The sequence below is a fragment of the Ptychodera flava genome (assembly GCF_041260155.1).
Source record: "Ptychodera flava strain L36383 chromosome 23 unlocalized genomic scaffold, AS_Pfla_20210202 Scaffold_24__1_contigs__length_23054250_pilon, whole genome shotgun sequence".
NCBI lineage: Eukaryota > Metazoa > Hemichordata > Enteropneusta > Ptychoderidae > Ptychodera > Ptychodera flava.
In genome coordinates, this window is record NW_027248278.1 from 9,802,775 (window position 1) to 9,823,124 (window position 20,350).

The following is a 20,350-nucleotide window of genomic DNA, read 5'->3' on the forward strand; positions in this document are numbered from 1 at the left end:
ACCACCTAGCGTGGTCCAATAGTTACAATCTTCTGTTAAAAGGTAATTTTGGTGTGTCTTCCAATTTAAATGGCATTTAGTTTGACTGTCAATTGTAAATCAAATTTTAAGAATCATGGCAAAGGGAAATTGTCAACAATAATTGTACTAATCATATCCATTTTCAAATCATCACATTTGAGAACTGCAATTTTGCATGGTCATTTAACATCAAAGCAACAATTCAAAGAGTAGAGCTATTAAAATTGTCCATTTGGCCTATTTCAAACTGCTATAATTCATACAAGAAATGATGTGATTCTGAATGATTTTAATATTTTTGCGGATTCCACCAGTTTAATGATGTAGAAGTGAACATCACAAGACATTTCTTGATGACATCAAAATATCAAATATAAAAAATTTCTGGGCAAAAATGTCATCATAATCATTAAAACAATGATTACTCTCAAATGTCATTGTGTCTTGTTTTACAGGATTTGGGTTTGGCCCAAAGCTTTTTGTCTCAAGAAATATACTTATGCTCAAGATGCTATTGAGACTGCTTGATCACAACTATGACACAATACCAGGACCTTAAACATGACAATAATTGTATCTACACTGCCACTATGCTGCTAAATGCTCTCAACTGATGAAAAATTTTATTTTGTGGCTGAAAAAACTTTGGTCATGACTTAAAGACTGCATAAATTTGCCACATGAGTTTGTGATAAGTTGTCATATTGTTAAAACTGACTGAATGCCGCAGAAATACATGTCCTCAGAAATGTAATTTGTCCCCATTTAAACCTACTGTGGGTCACTGTGTCCCCATGCTGTCAAAGGCTGGCTGAAACACTGCATCTTTCTAATGATGTAGCTCTGATTATATTGATTTTCTCTGTCATCCCTCGAAGTTGTTGATATTGCTTAAACTAAATCAATATTCTTGTGCTTGCATGTACATATACAAAAATGAAAAAAGACCATTGCATTAAATGATATACATGTTTTCGAGTATTATTGAAGTTATTCCTCCTCCTGTATATACCGTATTTTCTCAAGGACAACATATATTTTTCCACTTAGTTAGTAAGATAATGCATTGCAAGAGAACAGCTTAAAGCCCCCACTCAATTATCAGATTCATCTAATATAAATATTATTTCCCTGATAAAATATTCAATGGAAAACAAAAAAATGGCAAACTGTTAATGGACTGTTGACACAGTCGCTAATGCGAGAACAGGGATTGAGAAGGGCGCCTTTAATAGGATAAACATATCCATAGATTTGCTCGTTAAAGAATTGACAAGCAATATGGGAGACGCGTACATGTAGGTCTTGTCTTCTGGAATATGCAAGTTTCTTTCTCTTACTGACTGTCAAAGCGCTTCCTTAAATCCCTTACAGATACTTTTGTTTCAGACTGTTCATCTTGCAAGTTAATCTCACTGCTTATTAAATCTTCTCGAGACTTTTCTGATGTTTGAACTTTTGAAGTTGACTGTGACTCTGCCATTTGTAACTGTGTTGGTTCCTTTTTGCGTTTTGCTTTGGTTCCTTCTTTGTATGTTCCTTCTTGACTTTTTGCAGAAAGTGTTTCTCTTGAGGATGTTGATGTTTTGTTTGGTTGAGTCACCTTTGACATATCTTGTTTAGTAATGTTTTCCTCATCTGATCTACCTTTTTGCTTATCGCCTTCTTTATCCAATCTCTGTTTTACTGGTTCCAAATGTTGTACTTGCTGTAAAGGCCTATTTGTTGTTACTGGTTCTGCTTTTTCTCTCTTTGTACCCTCAAAGAATGCTTTCTTGTTTTTCACATTTGAAGCTGCATTTTCATTTTGATTTGATTATTATGCATTTGTTTATCTTGTTGGTGCTCAGGAGTAAAGCTCTGGAATGTGATTGGGACTGGGTATTTGTGGTGCTGTTTTATTCTTTGATTTCGGCTCTCTTGACATGTTAATTTTGATTTGTCTTCTCTTTGCCTTTTCCTTTGTGTTGGGTACTGCTTTGTTTGTTTCTTCTTGAGTTTTTGCTGACAATTTTTCTCTTGAGGATGTCGATGTTTGGTTGGTCTTGTCACCTTTGGAATACTGTGTTTCTTAGGGTCCTCCATATCTGATCTACCCTTTTGCCTATCAGTTTTGACAGTTGATCTTTTCTTTGGTGGTTCAAAACGTGTTTTGTGTAAAGGCCTGTTTGTTTTAAATGGTACTGCTTTGTCTCCATTTGCACTCTCAAAGAATGCTTTCATTGTTTTTACATCTTGACGTACATATTCATCTTTATGCTGAGTGTCATCAATGTGCATGCTGGTATCTTTTTGCTGCTCAGGAGTTAAGGTCACAGAGTTTGATCCAGACTGTGTATTTGGTGGTGCTTTTTTATTTTTTGGTCTCACCACAGTTGACTTTTTATTTTCTGATTGTTTTTCGGTGATTGGATTTCTAAAAGCTGTTGCTGACTGACAAACCTGTTTATTTTGAATGTCAGATACTTGCTGTCGTAAATGGTGAGACTGTTTTTTTCTTTTATTAATCTCATTGCTGCTGAGATCTCTAATTCTGAAGGCCTTTCTGGTAATTGTTGAGAATTAGACGTGTCCTTTGCTTGAACTTCTGTAAATGAATCAGATTGTGCACTCTTTGAATGTGACTGTGCTCTTTCACCATCTGTAGGCTTCCAATGACTTGTTACAATTTTATTTGTGCGTAGTTCAGTGATACCATCAGATGATATTGTTGATTGATCAGAATCCTGTAGTGGTTTAACCTTGGTGCTTGATGGTAGACTCTCTTCTACAGGATCACGATGACTTACACTTTCATTATTGTGAGATTTAGTGATATCATCAGGTGTTGTGTTGATTGATCAGAATCCTGTAGTGGTTCAACCTTGGTGCTTGATGGTAGACTCTCTTCTACAGGATCACGATGACTTACACTTTCATTATTGTGAGATTTAGTGATATCATCAGGTGTTGTGTTGATTGATCAGAATCCTGTAGTGGTTAAACCTTGGTGCTTGATGGTAGACTCTCTTCTACAGGATCATGATGACTTACACTTTCATTATTGTGAGATTTAGTGATATCATCAGGTATTGTTGTTGATTGATCAGAATCCTGTAGTGGTTTAACCTTGGTGCTTGATGGTGGACTCTTTTCTACAGGATGACGATGACTTACACTTTCATTATTGTGAGATTGAGTGATATCATCAGGTGTTGTTGTTGATTGATCAGAATCCTGTAGTGGTTTAACCTTGTGCTGGTGTGATGGTAGACTCTCTTCTACAGGATCATGATGACTTACACTTTCATTACTGTGACATTTAGTGATATCATCAGGTATTGTTGTTGATTGATCAGAATCCTGTAGTGGTTTAACCTTGGTGCTTGATGGTAGACTCTCTTCTACAGGATCAGGATGACTTACACTTTTATTACTGTGAGATTTAGTGATATCATCAGGTGTTGTTGTTGATTGATCAGAATCCTGTAGTGGTTCAACCTTGGTGCTTGATGGTAGACTCTCTTCTACAGGATCACGATGACTTACACTTTCATTATTGTGAGATTTAGTGATATCATCAGGTGTTGTTGTTGATTGATCAGAATCCTGTAGTGGTTTAACCTTGGTGCTTGATGGTGGACTCTTTTCTACAGGATCAATATGACTTACACTTTTATTACTGTGAGATTTAGTGATATCATCAGGTGTTGTTGTTGATTGATCAGAATCCTGTAGTGGTTCAACCTTGGTGCTTGATGGTAGACTCTCTTCTACAGGATCACGATGACTTACACTTTATTATTGTGAGATTTAGTGATATCATCAGGTGTTGTTGTTGATTGATCAGAATCCTGTAGTGGTTTAACCTTGGTGCTTGATGGTGGACTCTTTTCTACAGGATCACGATGACTTACACTTTCATTATTGTGAGATTTAGTGATATCATCAGGTGTTGTTGTTGATGATCAGAATCCTGTAGTGGTTTAACCTTGGTGCTTGATGGTAGACTCTCTTCTACAGGATCATGATGACTTACACTTTCATTACTGTGAGATTTAGTGATATCATCAGGTGTTGATGTTGATTGATCAGAATCCTGTAGTGGTTTAATCTTGGTGCTTGATGGAGGACTCTCTTCTACAGGATCACGATGACTTACACTTTCATTATTGTGAGATTTAGTGATATCATCAGGTGTTGTTGTTGATTGATCAGAATCCTGTAGTGGTTTAACCTTGGTGCTTGATGGTAGACTCTCTTCTACATGATCACGATGACTTACACTTTCATTATTGTGAGATTTAGTGATATCATCAGGTATTGTTGTTGATTGATCAGAATCCTGTAGTGGTTTAACCTTGGTGCTTGATGGTGGACTCTCTTCTACAGGATCATGATGACTTACACTTTCATTATTGTGAGATTTAGTGATATCATCAGGTATTGTTGTTGATTGATCAGAATCCTGTAGTGGTTTAATCTTGGTGCTTGATGGTAGACTCTCTTCTACAGGATCATGATGACTTACACTTTCATTACTGTGAGATTTAGTGATATCATCAGGTATTGTTGTTGATTGATCAGAATCCTCTAGTGGTTTAACCTTGGTGCTTGATGGTGGACTCTCTTCTACAGGATCATGATGACTTACACTTTCATTAGTGTTAGGTTTAAGTATATGAAATTGTGTACTAGTTGTTGATACGGATGCCCTCAACATTCTGCTGCTATTCCTCTGTCCTACAATACTTTGTTTGGCAGCTTCTCGTATTTGCGAGCTAACTTCATCTTCATTTTCTGTCGCATGAGAAATTTCAGATGCTTCTCCAGCAGCATTGTCAATGTTACATAGCCATTCTTCAATTTTATGCTGTCTAATTTCTTCCCGTATTATGTTTGCAGCTTTATTGTTTTTGATTGATGTAAATATGTCTTCCAGCTCCATCAAAATCTGGTTTTGTCCATATCCCTCCACTATTTCTGTGAATGGTAAAGTGACAGCAAAGTTGATGTTGGACTACTTGTCCTTGCCAAATTATCAATGTTAAATCTTGTTAAGTTTACTTTAGCTGCAAATACCCTCCAGTTTCCTCCTCCATCATGCTCATCATCCAAGATCATACATAGTTGATTCCAGGAAGTAGGAGTCCTAAAATTTTTACTTGAAGTAAAAGAACTCTCCTCTTCTCCTGCAACCTTCTCTTGTCCTTGCTTGTGATCCTGTTTGGCATCAGAAGACAGGGTAAAGAATTATGTCTAGAGTAACACTGATCACAAAAGTTCCCAATACATTGAATACATGTAAAAAATAAGCAGAGGGAAATCCTGTAGTGATGGCTCGTGAAACTTTTTATCATACCAAATTTCTCAATGATGTTAAGGCTGACATCTATTCCTACAAAAAACATCATGTGATGGTGGATTATGGTATTGTACTGTACATGTTTCAATTTCTTCTATGCGATCTTGACAAGATTAGCAGTATGCTATCAAACATTTTCATCTGAGTCATGTATCATGGTACTTGAATCTGTATTAGGTTTCAACGGAAAAGCACATCCACTTTAATTTGACATTTCCTTTGTATGAACTTCTGAACTTACACGAATGTAATGGAAATTGTCAAATAGAAGTGAAGAAGTATTCATTATCTTTAACATGTACGAAACATGAAATTCCTTATTTCTGGTTCACTACAGCAGAAAAGAGAATAATTTACATAGATGTTTTTAAAAAAGAACCAACGTAAGTGGATGATAACTTACACTTATATTTCTTGTGAATAAAGTAGTACCAAACTGTGATGTTAAGTGTGGTGGCTGATTCAAATCATGCTGGATGTTTCGCTCTCTCTTAACAGGTGATGTCTCTTCAGTCGGCTTTGCCAGAAATTCTGTTGTACAAAATTGATGACCTGCCATTGCCAGTTTGCTGTTGTCAGCCTGTGATTGTGTTTGAAAGGTTGACATAAATTCTGTGAGGGTAGAACATTTTGTATTTCTGTTCAACAGAAATTATCACACTTGCTATGTAAATGGCAGACATATTAAAAACTTCAGTCGAAGTTGCTATAATAAAAACTGGAATTGTACAGCGAAAATTTCACTGATGTGAACCAAGGAAAAATTTGCCTTACTTTTTCTCCATTGCTTTTGCTGTCATTCAAATGAATGGTACCAGTTACATCATATTTCTGTTTGATACATCCATTGACAAACCAAGTGACAGGCCCATATTTGGCCCAGGCTCACCACCAACATATCTAACAATGAATGTACATCCTGCAATAACAGAGCCATCATCCTCTTTGATATTTCTTGTGTTGATCACCTGCAACAAGACATATTGGTATGCTAAATTCTCGCATGATTATTTGTTTGGCATCCCCATTTGAACAGGTTTTCAGAGTTTTCAGGAAAAATAAAAAAGTGTATTCAGAGCTCTTTTTTTAAAATGGCAGGAGAGCTAAAATTCACTCTCCTGAAAACCATCCAGGCGAGTAGTAGGCGAGTGATTTAGCAGCTCCCCTAAAAGTAGTCAGGCAAGTAAAAAAAAAATTGTGTCATCTCTTGTGATTTGAATATGGCACTGCTGACATTAGGAGAGTGACTGAACAGGTCCCCTGAAAACAGTATGGAGATTGCATGAATAAAATTTATTACGAAAACAATATGCACTAGCTGTCTTTTTATTGTTATGTAATAGAGAAGGAGAAAATACGGGTTATGTGTTTTGATAGATGGAACGGGATAAGCAGTGTTCTCCCACCAAATATCCATAGCATATTGGCTAACTTTCAACATTTTTCGAACAATAAATATGCAGAAATGTGGCCTCTGTTGCATTCATGGACAAATAGATGAAGTTATACTTTTTAAAAGGACATGTAACTTTTTCATGATTATTTTCATACAAGCCTTTTAAAGTACTATATGGTATGCACATTAGATATATTGGCATTAAGACAAAAACCTACCAAGACAACAGTGCTGTCATCAAACATGTTTGGTTTTGAACATGGAGGTATTTTTTCACCTCCATAGTTGAACTACGCCGAGTGCGCGTTCAGAAATAGATTTTACACCGAATCGGGCTACCAGCAGTCCACAGTCAAGTTATGTTTCATTTGTTTACATTTGCGGCCCACTGAAACATCCTGCATGCTCGTTGGTCTTCAACCAAAGTTAACTTGGCCGATTGTCACCGCGATATATCGAGGTGACCACAAGTTTACATTTCACAAAATAATTTAAAAATGAATTTATCATAACAGCCACGTCGAGGTACACGATCCGCAGTGTGTACACTTGAAGGCAAAGAGGGCCGAGGCTGCCAATTGTTTCAATAGGTACCGTTTTACGACAGTCACACAAAACTCCTATGCTGTACGCCAAAATGTCCCAAAAATTTACGTCTTTCAAAGTTTTACGGTAGAATGAACTCATGATCATTTCACGATCTTTTTTTTTTCGTTAGATGGTTATTCTTTAGTGTAGAAGACAGACAAGTTATCTTATTGGACATACAGTTTCCTTAGTAGTAGGTTTTTTTGATTGATGTTGATTCGGAGATGAGTTGCCAAACTCTTGTACAATACCTTGTGTGACTGCCTATGCCATCTTTCCCATCCTTCTTCAATGTAAGTCAGTTCAACATTCAATACTTCGTCTTCAATTCCAATTGTGATTCGCTCATATATTTGCCATATTTCTTTGCTTCCAGTCTGTAATTGAAAAGAATAGAAGAAAAGTATTCGTGTGTTCCTCTCACGCAAAATAATCATATCTTTACGCATTTACTTTTAGACCATAAATTTGAGTAAGCTGAACACAAACATCATAAGTCGTGAAATAAAAAAAACTTGTCACTTTACTGCGATGGCTCACATAATTATACTGCCGTCTGTAATATTTGTAATAACAAACTACATGACTTTGTCTGCAGTCACTTAAAGTATAATTTAGTAGTCGCAGTTTATGTATGTGAGAAAATAAACCTTTTAAAGCCAATAATCACAACCAATCATTTGAAAAGTTGTGTGTTGAGAACAGGCATTGATATTACTGGTGTATTGTATGCTGTAAGTTACCTACCATTGTACAAACCAGTCTATATTTTGTAATTTTTCAGGACATTTTTAGCCTCCTTTGTTTTACAGAATGCATCAACAGTTTCCTACATCATGGAGTTTTTAATTAACAGATTGTACAGCCTGTAAAATGCAGCTTGATTAGCAACAGTATTATCACATTTGAAAATATATGACAAGCCACATCCAGTAAATTTTTGTTCACTACTTCACCATGACCCACTTTCAATTTTATTAAGTTTTCAATCAAACATAAAATAATAATCGTCTTGTCCCTCTCCAAAATATGCCCTCCAACATTATATGTGTAAAACAAAATAACGTTGGTATATTTAGCATGTTGGGCAATTGGAAATGCCTGGAAGTATTATTTCTAAAAGAAACATCACTAGCTTCATGATGGATACAAGGTTACAGACAATGATACCTCAGTGAGTACCCATGTACATCTTTTCACTTCACATATTTCTCCTGTCGCATTCATTTGAATGGATATATTGTCAGTGCCAGCCAAGCTGCTTATTATAGGCTTACACTTGGTTCATTTAAAAGTCCATAATAAAGGTAACCTTAGGTGCATTCCATGTACAAAGTAGGTGAAAAATCCTGATACAGTGTGAAAATTCTAATTTTTTTACTGTTTTGAAAGAATGTAGGTATTGATTATACGTCAGCAAGTCAATGCTGGCTCTTGACATACCAATTTCAATTGATCGGTTGGCAACAGGTTGTGATATTTTGTTTTAAAAGGTTGACTTGTGAAAAGGAAAGTGTTGTTATGTTACGAAAGACTGTAACATTTGGCATTTTACTAAATACCTGCCAGTACTCACAGGTAGTTTAAGCTCAGTTGTTATGGTGTTCCTTAAATTGTATCAGCAACGTTTCAATACTATTAAAACAACAACAACTAAACAGTTCTTCTCAATTTTGTCAGCAAATAACAATATAAAACATAGGGCCAAAGTCCCTGAAGCTACTATAGACATGGATACAAAATTAAGTATTTCCTGACTGTATGAAATTATCTCACTTAGGTCATCCTAGGGACTTGTAAACCAAATATTAAAGCTGTCTGACCAGCGGTTTTGAAAGAACAAGCAACTCAACAGTTGACAGAGCTCTGCTGTGTTATGTAGAGAATAACCTTTTGTGACACATGTATTGATGAAGAAGGTGGATATCTTTGATTAACATTGTAAGTGAATTCTGTTGAATAAGTTGAGACTGTACATACTCAGAGAAAGCACACTGAAGAGACAAATGTTTGAAACTTAAGAAGTTCAAGGTCATCAAAAGCATTATAAGGAATCATGTAACTTTCATTGCATTGTTTACACAGATTGCATAATTGCTATAAATAGCACATGAGGAATCTTACAGCCCAACTTTACCATAAAAACCCTATCACTTTGACCACTCTTTTAATTGACCACTCTATTTTTTTCCTCAAAAAGTAATTTTATTTTATCCTTACCAAGTCAACCATAAATGGAAATTAGAACTTTCTCTATCTCTATCTCTATTGACTATTTTGAGCAATTTCTTTTAGATAACATACAGGGCACAATAAATGACGGTTCAGAATATGTCAAAGTTGGAATTCAGGAAAGTTGCCTTTACATGTTTTAATCCTCCAAGATGGTAAGCATTTCACTATGAACTGTCAAAAAAAGTTGAACTTTCTGATAATTCTACACTAAAATTATTTTGGCTTTGATGATTTCCTAATTAATTCAATTATTTAAAATCATATTAATTATATTTTTCTGGGTGAATTGATAGGGTTTATACAGTACAAGAATTACATACAATGTAAGTCAAATTTTGACCAAAAATGACAAAAAAATTCCTTAAAAATACACATTTGCATATTTCATCACAATTTGAACAAATCTAAGTTGGGTAACCCCTAGGGACCTGTATACCAAATAACAAAGCTGTCTGACCAGCGGTTATGAAGTAGAAGATTTTTACCAAAAACACCTTTTTGGCATTAATTTGCCTATTTTCAACAATATCAAAAAATTTAAAAAATAGTTTCTCAAAATCATATTTTTCATCTACACAACAAATATCAAATCAGTAAGTACTGCGGTTCTCAAGATATTTGAGTGGACGGACGCCTCACAAACGGACATACATGTACATACATACAGACTGACGCCGGACGCCGGACGGATACCCATCCCAATAGCTTCTATAGACTATAGTCTATAGTAGCTAACAATTACGACAACCAGATGTCTAAGTTCCCATTGAGCCAACCTAAAACTTAGCTGTGAAGTACCAGTGTGACATAAGTTGAGATTAGGCCTTGGCTTGTATACCTGAATGTGTTGAGTTTCCTTGTGTGGTCACTTTTCATGTCAATCCATGCACCAACACGAATATCACAGGATCTGTTATCAGTGCATTGACATCGTACTCCTATCATGACATTGATTTGAGCATTTTCCTCAGTGGCTTCACCTTTAGCACCGAATAGAGTGAAGTGTCTCAATAATAGAACAATGGAACTATTGTTCACCATCAGGTTTTCATCTGGCAGAGTAATCAGAGCACCATCAGTTGTTTCTGTTACACCAGTAAATTTCCATGACTCAGCATTGGTGGCACAGTGTGGGATTGTCAGCACTACTTCTCTTTCAAAGTTGACTCCATCAGGACCACAGTTGACTGTTGGTGTTAGAGGAACCATTCCAGAATCAGATGACACACTATTGAAGTCACTTAGATGACAAAACACTGGTTGCCTCTGACCCTTTTCAATGGCATCTGGTGGGATATACAGCACAACATCCTCATCTTCCATCTTCAGGTAACTCCTCTGTCATCAAACACACTCCCTACAAAGCTCCTGTCGGCATGTGATGTAAACACTTCACCAATCTCACACATTGAAGCGAATCTTTCAAAATCAGTAGTGATCTCATTTACTGATGTGTATGGTGCCTGGAAATTGATCAGTGAAAATAGTTTACAAAAGAAATCTATGTACTCAATCAAATTTTAGCTTGGCATGAGGAAGAAAAAATTGTGTACACCCTTCACCCTGCCATACATCTCCCTGACCATCTTCTCACAAATTGCCTTTCATAAATACCAGAATAGTGTTGAGATGATCAGCAATAACTTACTGGAAGAACTTTACCAAGTTTATGAAACTTACAGCTGATATTGACTGAGATAATTATATTATATTAGTGAGACAATTTGCATTTTCATGTCATATCAGGTAGCTGATAATTTGCATTTTTAATGAATATTACAAATTTGGCACAGAACTTAAAGGACCTTACAAAAGGTGATGAGAGTTGCTTAGTCAGCTGATTAGTAATTTGTATATTTAATGACCTTTTAAAAATTAGTGATACGTTGATGAAAGTGCTGTGTATGTTGACAAAAAAATAAAGAGTATTGAAAGACTTTGCCTTTTTGGCTCTGTACATGACATGACGGGATGCTCGCATCTAAAAAACAGTACACTTTTTTGGGCTCTTTCTGCACTGATAATATGCAATCTAACATAGTTATATCAGATATAATCAGACATTACATAACGCTTAGTCAACAACTTCAGATACCAATAGCTTGGCCGGTACTACTTTATGCCAAGGTATTGTACAGTGAAGCGGCACAAACTCAATCTCGTGTAAACCTTGACAACAGTATTATCATTTCAGGACATCGGAATTTGTTCCTACTTTTATTAATTTGAACTAACATATGGCTTGTAGTATATTTATAGGTCCTAATTTGTGAAAATTAGGGTACAATGTTCAAAGAAGTTCAAGGCGAACGATTAGCTGTATGAGTGAAGTGTGTAAGGCAAAATCTCTTCCCCACACACTGGCTTTAATCGCTATCTCTAATCACATTTTGCAAACAGCTTACGAGATGGCAAATAACTTTAATTAGAAGCTCCATACCGTTGAAAAGCCCATTTGCCGGGGTGAATATGCCTTGAAAGTGCACTGTTATTAGATGGGAACGTCCCATCATGGTACTTATAAACAGCAAGCGAGGGTATTTGGTTGCAGATATAAGACTTCTGGGGTGAAAATTAGCATATTTGGTGGGAAATAATCCTCTTGCTTCGCTCAGTGATTATTTTACCCAAATATGCTTATTTTCACCCAAGAAGTCTTATATCCGCAACCAAATACCCAAGCGCCCTTTTATAACCTCATAATAACATGTTCCAAAGTTAAACACAAGTGGACAATGTCGTTATTTAGCACCAAAGTTGGAACGAGGGTTCAGGAGGCAAGCCTTAACACAAACTCTAAAAAATGAACATTTCAGAATGCGGGTGCACAGTTGATTCTGTACAATACGGTAATGCAATGCATTGATATCGCAATTACACATCAAACTTGAAGAATTTACCTGAAAAATATGCTCAAAAAGACTTAAAAAAATTATGCTGTTGTCACATTGCCTTGCAGCTTAAACAAATTCTTCATTTTTGGGTTCATCGAGCTGCACCAGACTAAAATTTAACAATCAAAATCCATCTCAGGCTGTTTGACATTATGGTGCATTGAGCTCTCAAAATTTGCTCAAGCTCAGAAATGTTTGCCGGTCTCCTTGTTGAGAATATAAACACAGGGTCCAGCCAATCAGATGGCTAGATTCCAGCTAACCATATTATTAAGGTTCCAAGACAAGAAATGTGACCTTTTTAATCTAACAATTCTCTAACGGTTAATAAACTCAGAACCCCCGTAAAGTATACATTTTCTAAAAGCCTACATATATGGGAACATTTTGGTAACCACAGTGTCACCATTGTTTACATAGCTATCACGTGACAAGATAATTTGCATAACCTTTCAAAAGTCGGTTTTCCCTATGTTTTGTCTCAATACTTCAAAATATCTGCAAGCTGTCACAATGTTCTTTCAAAGTGTGTCTCAGATTTTTTATATCTTGTTTAGTTTATTTGGAGCACAATTTAAAAGAAATCAACTATGGTAAAATACATTGCTCTGGAAGTTTTTCTGGCATAAAAACTGTTTAAGAAGGTTTAAAAAAATTCTGAGACATACTTTTGAAGACCTGTAGGATAGCTTGCACTCACATGAATTTCAGCCACATATCTCAAAGCATTGAAACAAAACATAGGGAAAACCGATTTTTGAAAGGTTATGCAAATTACCTGTCACGTGATAGTTATGTAAACAATGGTGACACTATGGTAACCAAAATGTTTCCCTATATCTAGGCTTTCCGAAAATATACAATTTACGGGGGTTCTGAGCTTATTAACCACTAGAGAATTGTTAGCTTAAAATGGTCAATTTCTTGTCTTGGAACATTCACAGTTTGGTATATAAAGCATTGAGGACTTGACCAAAGACAATTGCACTCGCTTTGTAAAGTGGTGATACAATAACAGTTGTCAAGGAAATGTACTATTTTCATTACATGATTTTTAGAATCATATGGCTCATAACAATTACAATGAAGTGCAAACTTAAGGCAATTCACGGACAATTGCAATATATATGCCAAAATGGTGTCACTACCTCTGCTCTTGCTCAAACTTCAGAAATGTATTTGTCAAAGAATATTAAGCCCCCTAAGTCACTGAAAAGTATGCTTTGACCTTTGACAAAAAATTCAGAGTATTCAATCATATCCAAACTTCCCCTTAGGATGTGATAAAGTATGAGCTATTCTTTCCTTTAAGTTTCAAGGTGTTGCAAAATGCTTAAAGTTCCTACTTTTTAAGAAAAAAATAAAACATTGCTTACTCAACATAAAAAGAATGAAAAATGCACTTACCACATTGTTGTCTTTTTGTAGCCGATTTTAGTTTGTTCCTGCAGTGTGTCATTACTAGTCACAGAGTCGAATTTTGCTGTTGTTTGCAATGGTGCAAACATGTCACATTTCGGTTTATCGTCACCATGCTCATTATCTGTCAGATGTACATTAGCGCATGACAGGGTTTCATGTTGTTCACTATAATCTCCGTCAGTGATTTGGTTATCAGAATCAGGTATGAGTGGTGCTTCTGATGATTGATGTGCCTTTTGTGTGAGTAGAATTGGTAGTTCTATTTTAGAAGCAGATTTTATCTCTTCACCTGATTGTTGTTTAGCTCCACTTCCATGTCCAGTAGTGCTGGTCAAGCGGTATTGTTGCTGTGTATGTAATGGAGTGTTGTTGTCTTTTGATTGATTTTGATTCCTGAATTCCAGATAGTTTGAACGTGACCTAATCCTCTTCTACTTTTGGCCACAACTAATAATTTAGCAAACTCCAGTAGAAGTATGAACACAGACTCCTCATTACCAGTGTACAATGATCAACCAAATTTTTCGCTCGCCTCCAGGTGATTCACTGATTGTGGTAAGCTTCCAAGAGTTTACATTAGCTGCACAATGTGGCATTGTTAGAACCACTTCTTTTTCAAACTTTGCCACCTTAGGGCCACAGCTGACAATTGGTGTCAAGACGACCATGTCAGAATAAGTTTGGCTACACTTGTTGTTGTCTACATACAAGTACACTGGCTGACGATGTCCTTCTTTAATGGCGTTTGTGGAATGTATAATACTATATCACCAGGATGCATCCGCAGATATCCTCCTCTTTCATCAAAGACACTACCGACAAAATTATTTTCTTCATATACTTGACCAACCTTACAATCTGTGGCAAACGTACTGAAATTATCTTTAATCTTGTCAACTTCTGGCCTGCCCTGATTGTCACAGATAGTCTTCCCTAATATTTGTGGTGACAGAACATCTTGTTCTGACATATCATCTACTCTTTTCCGATATTAGCAATATGTATCTTATTTTGAACATCTGACTGCTCACTAAGTTCTTGCCCTGGTTGAATCTCAGAGCCTGAATTTCCAGAACACTGACCTTCAGGTGACCACAGTGTTTCATTTGTAGATGATGATGTATCGTTATCTTGACTTGCAGCTTCTTCAACAATACCGGTACTCAAGATGGTTGCTAATACATCAGATTTGATACCTGCACTTCTTTTTGGATTTTTGTTGATATAGATATGTCATCATCAATGTCACTGCTATCAACTTGTGTAATAGTGTCATTATCTGAGTACTCTGATGATCTATCTGTGGTGATTGAAGTGTACCTGGAAGACCCTTCTTCACTGGATTCTTGTCCACTGTTTTCATATTCATCAAACACCAGAGTCTGTTAGTGTATTTTTCCATCTTTCGTCATCTGAAATTTTATCTCTAAAGAGGTTGGTTCCTTCCATGCTGTAGTAACCTGTTGTGCCATATTGTATCTCAAGCCGTTCATCATATGGTGCATTATAGTTAGTACATTTATCTCTGGTTATATACCCTTGTTGACCTGAATTCATCTTTCCAACAATACAAGTATTTTCTTGTTCACTGTAATCATCCACAAGAGAAGCATGCTGGCTTGTTTCACCAGGGTCAAACCTTAAGATATAATCCTTTACAGCTTTCAAGAAAGGAATCATGGGCTGAAATGTGAGGGCTTCTAACTTCTGTAAAAGATTTTCAATTTCAAAGTCATGAAGCAGATCAATTGAAGGTGTGTCATTTTCATGTGGTAATGTTTCTTCAACAGTTGAGTCTGTACTTTTCAAAGGCCTGCTGTGTGCTGTGTTGAGGGTAACTGTTCTTCCAGTGAATGTAATTTATTCAAAAGTCTTCCATATTCCATTTTCGTATCTTGAGTAAGTCTTTCTTTGTAATTGTCTATTTCTTCTTTCAGTGTCTCAGCAAATGTAGTCACATTCTCTATTTCATGACCACGCTTCTGTTCAATTTTCTGACGTAGTCATGAATTTTATCTCTGGTCAGGTTGGTCATATCTTTAACTTTCTGTTTTGAAGCATTACTTTCCATTTTTTTACTTTCTTCTGTCAAATACCTTATTCAAATTAGTGTGTGTTATTTAGAGCTTCATGGTGTCTATTAGTGGATACTTGATACAGTTAGTTGATATCAGGTACTGAAGAAATCTTGGTATTGCACCATGTATTTCCCATAGTAATCTTCCTTGTACCGGTATATGTATGTCCATGTTTTAAAGACACATGTTTTCCCCCCTTTGGGTTGATTTGTTCATTTCAGAGAAGATTTTTTCCCGATGAAACTGTTCACATGTGTTTGAACATTTTTGTATCTTGTTGATGTCTGATCAGTACAAGTCTTCTTCACAAACAGTGCCTTCTATTGTGAATCAGAAATTATACAGTCACTGGCAGTGTTCACTGTCCATTCACTGAAAAAAATACAGAATACATGTACCTGATGTTCTGCTTCATTTCCTGAAAATTTCCTGCTTTCTATTGTGACACTGTGTGATTACTTCTCTTGAACAAGGCATTTGAGCAGCTGTAGATTCCTTTCCAGTCATCCACTCGTAAGTTACATTCAGATATCACAAGTAAATTATTTTACCAATTTGGGTGCGGTCAAGTTGGTCTACAGCAATAAAGAAGACGTGCAGTTTTTGTGTTTAGTCCTGCCTTACCACTTGTTTACTCCCATGATCTTTCAATGATTGCAAAGGTTACTGTACGCTCTTGTGACAAAGATTAGGTCAGTTCTATTGTAGGTGTGGGGTTTGGCAAAATGCCAATCATTCTTAAAGTTTGAATGCACCTTGGGGCAGCTATTCAGGCTCCCTAACTTTCACAGATATTGTTTTGGCCTACCACTTGTGGGAGCTCATTTTTAGCTCTGCTGTCAGTGACTAGGAGCTTATAAGATAGGCTGATTGTCCGTCATCCTCTGCCGTCCGTCCATCCATTGTATGTCAACATTTGGCTTCTTGTCTGAAACTGCTGATGTGATTGCTTTGAAATTTGGCATGCACGTTCCTTGGGGTGACTTTATCTATTAAAATTGTAGTTTGCAAATTTGTAATTTGAAACAATTTTTCCTGTTGTTGGCAAAAAATCTTCTTGGAAACCATTTACCCACTTGCTCTTAAAGTTGATGTGCAGGTTCCTAGGGATGACTTTACTTAATTGTGTATAAATTAAAGTGAAATTTACATATTTGTATTTTTGGGTGATTTTTTTCTGTTTTTGGTCAAATAATCTTCTTTAAAATTGCCTGTGCAATTAATGTGGAACTTGATATTGATGTTCCTTGAGCTTACTTCAGTCAGTTTTGTTTATATTGTGGTTAAATTTGCATATTTGTAATTTTTAGGGCTGTGTTTGTTATATTTGGTAAAAAATTCTCAAAAAGCAACTTTTATTAGCCCCACCCAACAAATCAATTTCACATACATATTGCACAAAACTTACTTTAATAACGTTTCTACTTCATTATCCATATGTTGGTCCAGAGCAGTTGTACATATTCTTTCATTCCTCATCAGATTCACTGCTGGGCACATTTTCTGCCTTTTTTATAGCTACAGATAATGAGTTGATATGCTCTTTGAGCAGTGTTTGGAATTAAGGACCAGGAGCACCATACAACTCTGGGTCCTTTGTGAAACTTGTCTGTCCTTTAATTAACAAATAAGTATTAGACAAAAATTGGTCTCAATCTGTTCAGATCTACATTTCATGAATGCTGGTGAATAAATTGACCCTGCTCTTTATTCAATAGCCAGAGACAGACAAACTTTTATTATGGCGCTAACAACAAAAAGACTTCTTGGAACAAACTTGCATAACATGTCATGAAAAAAGCATCAAAGTTGATGATTGGCCAATGATGTTTCTCTTTCTTACTTTTTCCATGATTTGGAACATTTGGATGAGGAAAATAACATAATTTGTTTATAAAACGACTACTTGTGAGAATAGTAGGCTACAGAAATAATCCAGTACATATAGTTTGGCTGACTGGACTGACGTTTTTCAAATACTGGTCATGGCCTAGGGTCAATGCATCCCAATACAGCGCTCGGTCACGATACGTGCATTCGCCATGAGTGCCAGTGGTGAAGTTGTATCAATTTTTTTTTTGCCACATTTGACATTTATTTGCAATTTGCGACTGTAGCAAATGTTAGCGTGAAACCTGTGTATGACAGCTAGGTTGTATAAGAAATAGCTTGGGATGTAATTTAACATTTAGCAGTGCAGTGTAAAGATTACTTCGTGATATGCAATAGAACTGTGATGATTTGATCGATCCTATTTACTGTGCAAAGTATACTTGTATGGTCCTAGTGTTTATGAAATCAGATATGTTCATGGTTTGCCACACAGTAAGTTTTGTTTGAATGTTGTTAAGGCTGATTTTCACATAGCAGTAGACCTCCTCATTGCCAGTTGTCACTCAAGCTCCATTATGAATTTCATTGAGTTCGGAGACCTTTCATACCCACATAGGGTTTTAAACAATACGTTAGGTCATACTTTTGAGCCATTAATCTTACCATGTTCAAATATCACCATAGCATAATTCCATATGTTGCACTTTAAGAGACCTGAACATTTGAAGGCCCCTGAAAACATATTTAGTGTAAACATGAATTTTATGATTAAAGCTGCTATAGCTTACAAAGCCAATATGTAAAAATGCATAGATTTTGGATCAATACCACTTTACACTGACTGTTTTGTGCACTAAAGGGGCAGTCCTCAAACCATGGTATACAAATTATTGGTATTTGACATGGACCGTTTATGTGATAGTGGTACTTTTTTAAACAAGATTTTTATTGAGTTCATCAAATAGTTTACCATCTCAATAGTGGGAGGGTACATACTTGTCTATTACAAAAACTACAATGCAATGATTACATGTAATTGGAAAATCTTATTCTATTATTTTTTTCATATGCGTATAGTCTCTTAGACTCCATGGCTGACATTCCTTCAGTGATTATGGTACTTTGTTCTCCTTTGAAAGTTGTACATTGGTAGTCAATTTGCTCAGAGATAAAGCTAATTAAAAATGTCCCTTTAAGCCATCCATGTAGAAGCTTTCACATCTAGTTTCAGTTTTATGATTACCTCACTTGCAGTTGTTCAGATGTTGAATGTAATAGCATATGGAAATCTGTGGGACCTTTCTCTGAGATATTACATATGGTCAAAACATCCTGAAACTGAGCTCTGTTTTTACATTAAATTTGATGTCAGGATGAAATGCCATGTTTCTATTATCCAGTCTGTTAACAATTGCTATTTCTAATCCTTGTTGTTACAGGGAACATACTCTGGTGAACTCAGACAAAATCAGTGCACACATCTTGTGGTTGATGAACCAAAGGGTAAGTCATTTTACATTATCTACAGTACTGTACCGGTAGTCCCAAAAGAAAGAAATTAAATTGAGTTTTAAATGGGGAAAAGGTCAGCCGGTTTAAGTACTGGGTAATATTCAATGGCTGGTGATTTGTCGGGTCTTTGTGGGTCACTGTTGTATAGAAATGTGTGCCATTACTAGCTTTATGGTCCACAATCTATTGGGCCCTAAGTGTCAGCAGGAGCTTGAAAAGAAATGCACTTCAAACTTAATTTATTATCCAACATACCATAAGGTTAATCCCACTCCATGATGGTAACGGAATGTTTCTGTTGCCAAACTAAAAATTCTTTGTTTGTGTCTGTGCATGTAGGTTTTTGAGGTTTCAGAAATAAAACCCAGTGTATTAATGTGAGAAGTTTTTTCTACCGACAACTCTCTTTCAATTTTGTAAAATTTGTTTAAAGCACTTGTATGCTTGCAGAATGTCACTTGTAGTGTAAATTATGGAGTTGAAAAAGAAGTTTCTTCTTTGACTCTTGAATAAGTACCATAGTACTTCAAAATGATCCGATAATTATTTTACTTAATTTAATAATTTAAACTTCCATCTGTAAAATTTTCTGTGTGTTTTTGAATGGCCTACCTGCTTAATTTTCAAAATTTAGAGTGGACGTGAAATAAATAATTCAATTACTCTTGCCTAATTTACATCAAACCATTTGTACCTGACAAAGAATTTCCGTGCCTTGGTAATTTAGCCATGTGCAATCATTTTACACTGTCATTTGTCACCCAATATTTTGAAAGACTTTATATAAGACAGCTACTTGATGCAGTTTTAAAAGAGTTTAAAGAAAAAAAATAAAGTTGCACTTTGAAATGTATGAACCATATTCACATACTTATGGTAGGATGGGCCTCAAAAATGAAAGACGCAATCTTTTGCTCAAACTTTTTAGCTCTGCTGTCAGCGACGTGGAGCTTATCAAATAGGTTGAATTTCCGTCGTCGTCCGTCAACAATTGCCTTCTCCTCTGAAACCGCAAGTCCGATTGCCT

At 35.9% G+C, this 20,350-nt stretch overlaps 1 protein-coding gene across 2 annotated transcripts; it reads right to left on the reverse strand.

The window, feature by feature from the left end:
* Nucleotides 1–290: 290 nt before the first annotated feature.
* On the reverse strand, nucleotides 291–16,635 carry LOC139124916 (UNC5C-like protein). 2 transcript variants are annotated; one of them, XM_070691022.1, is made up of 6 exons: nucleotides 13,886–16,635; nucleotides 10,423–11,047; nucleotides 7,601–7,726; nucleotides 6,140–6,333; nucleotides 5,769–5,945; nucleotides 291–5,223 (listed from the first exon to the last, which is right to left on the reverse strand). In XM_070691022.1, the coding sequence occupies exon 6, from the start codon at nucleotides 4,946–4,948 to the stop codon at nucleotides 3,914–3,916; it is 1,035 nt and encodes a 344-aa protein (XP_070547123.1). In that variant the 5' UTR covers nucleotides 4,949–5,223; nucleotides 5,769–5,945; nucleotides 6,140–6,333; nucleotides 7,601–7,726; nucleotides 10,423–11,047; nucleotides 13,886–16,635; the 3' UTR covers nucleotides 291–3,913. Both variants share the same exon structure in this region, with proteins under 2 accessions (XP_070547123.1, XP_070547124.1).
* Nucleotides 16,636–20,350: the final 3,715 nt, after the last annotated feature.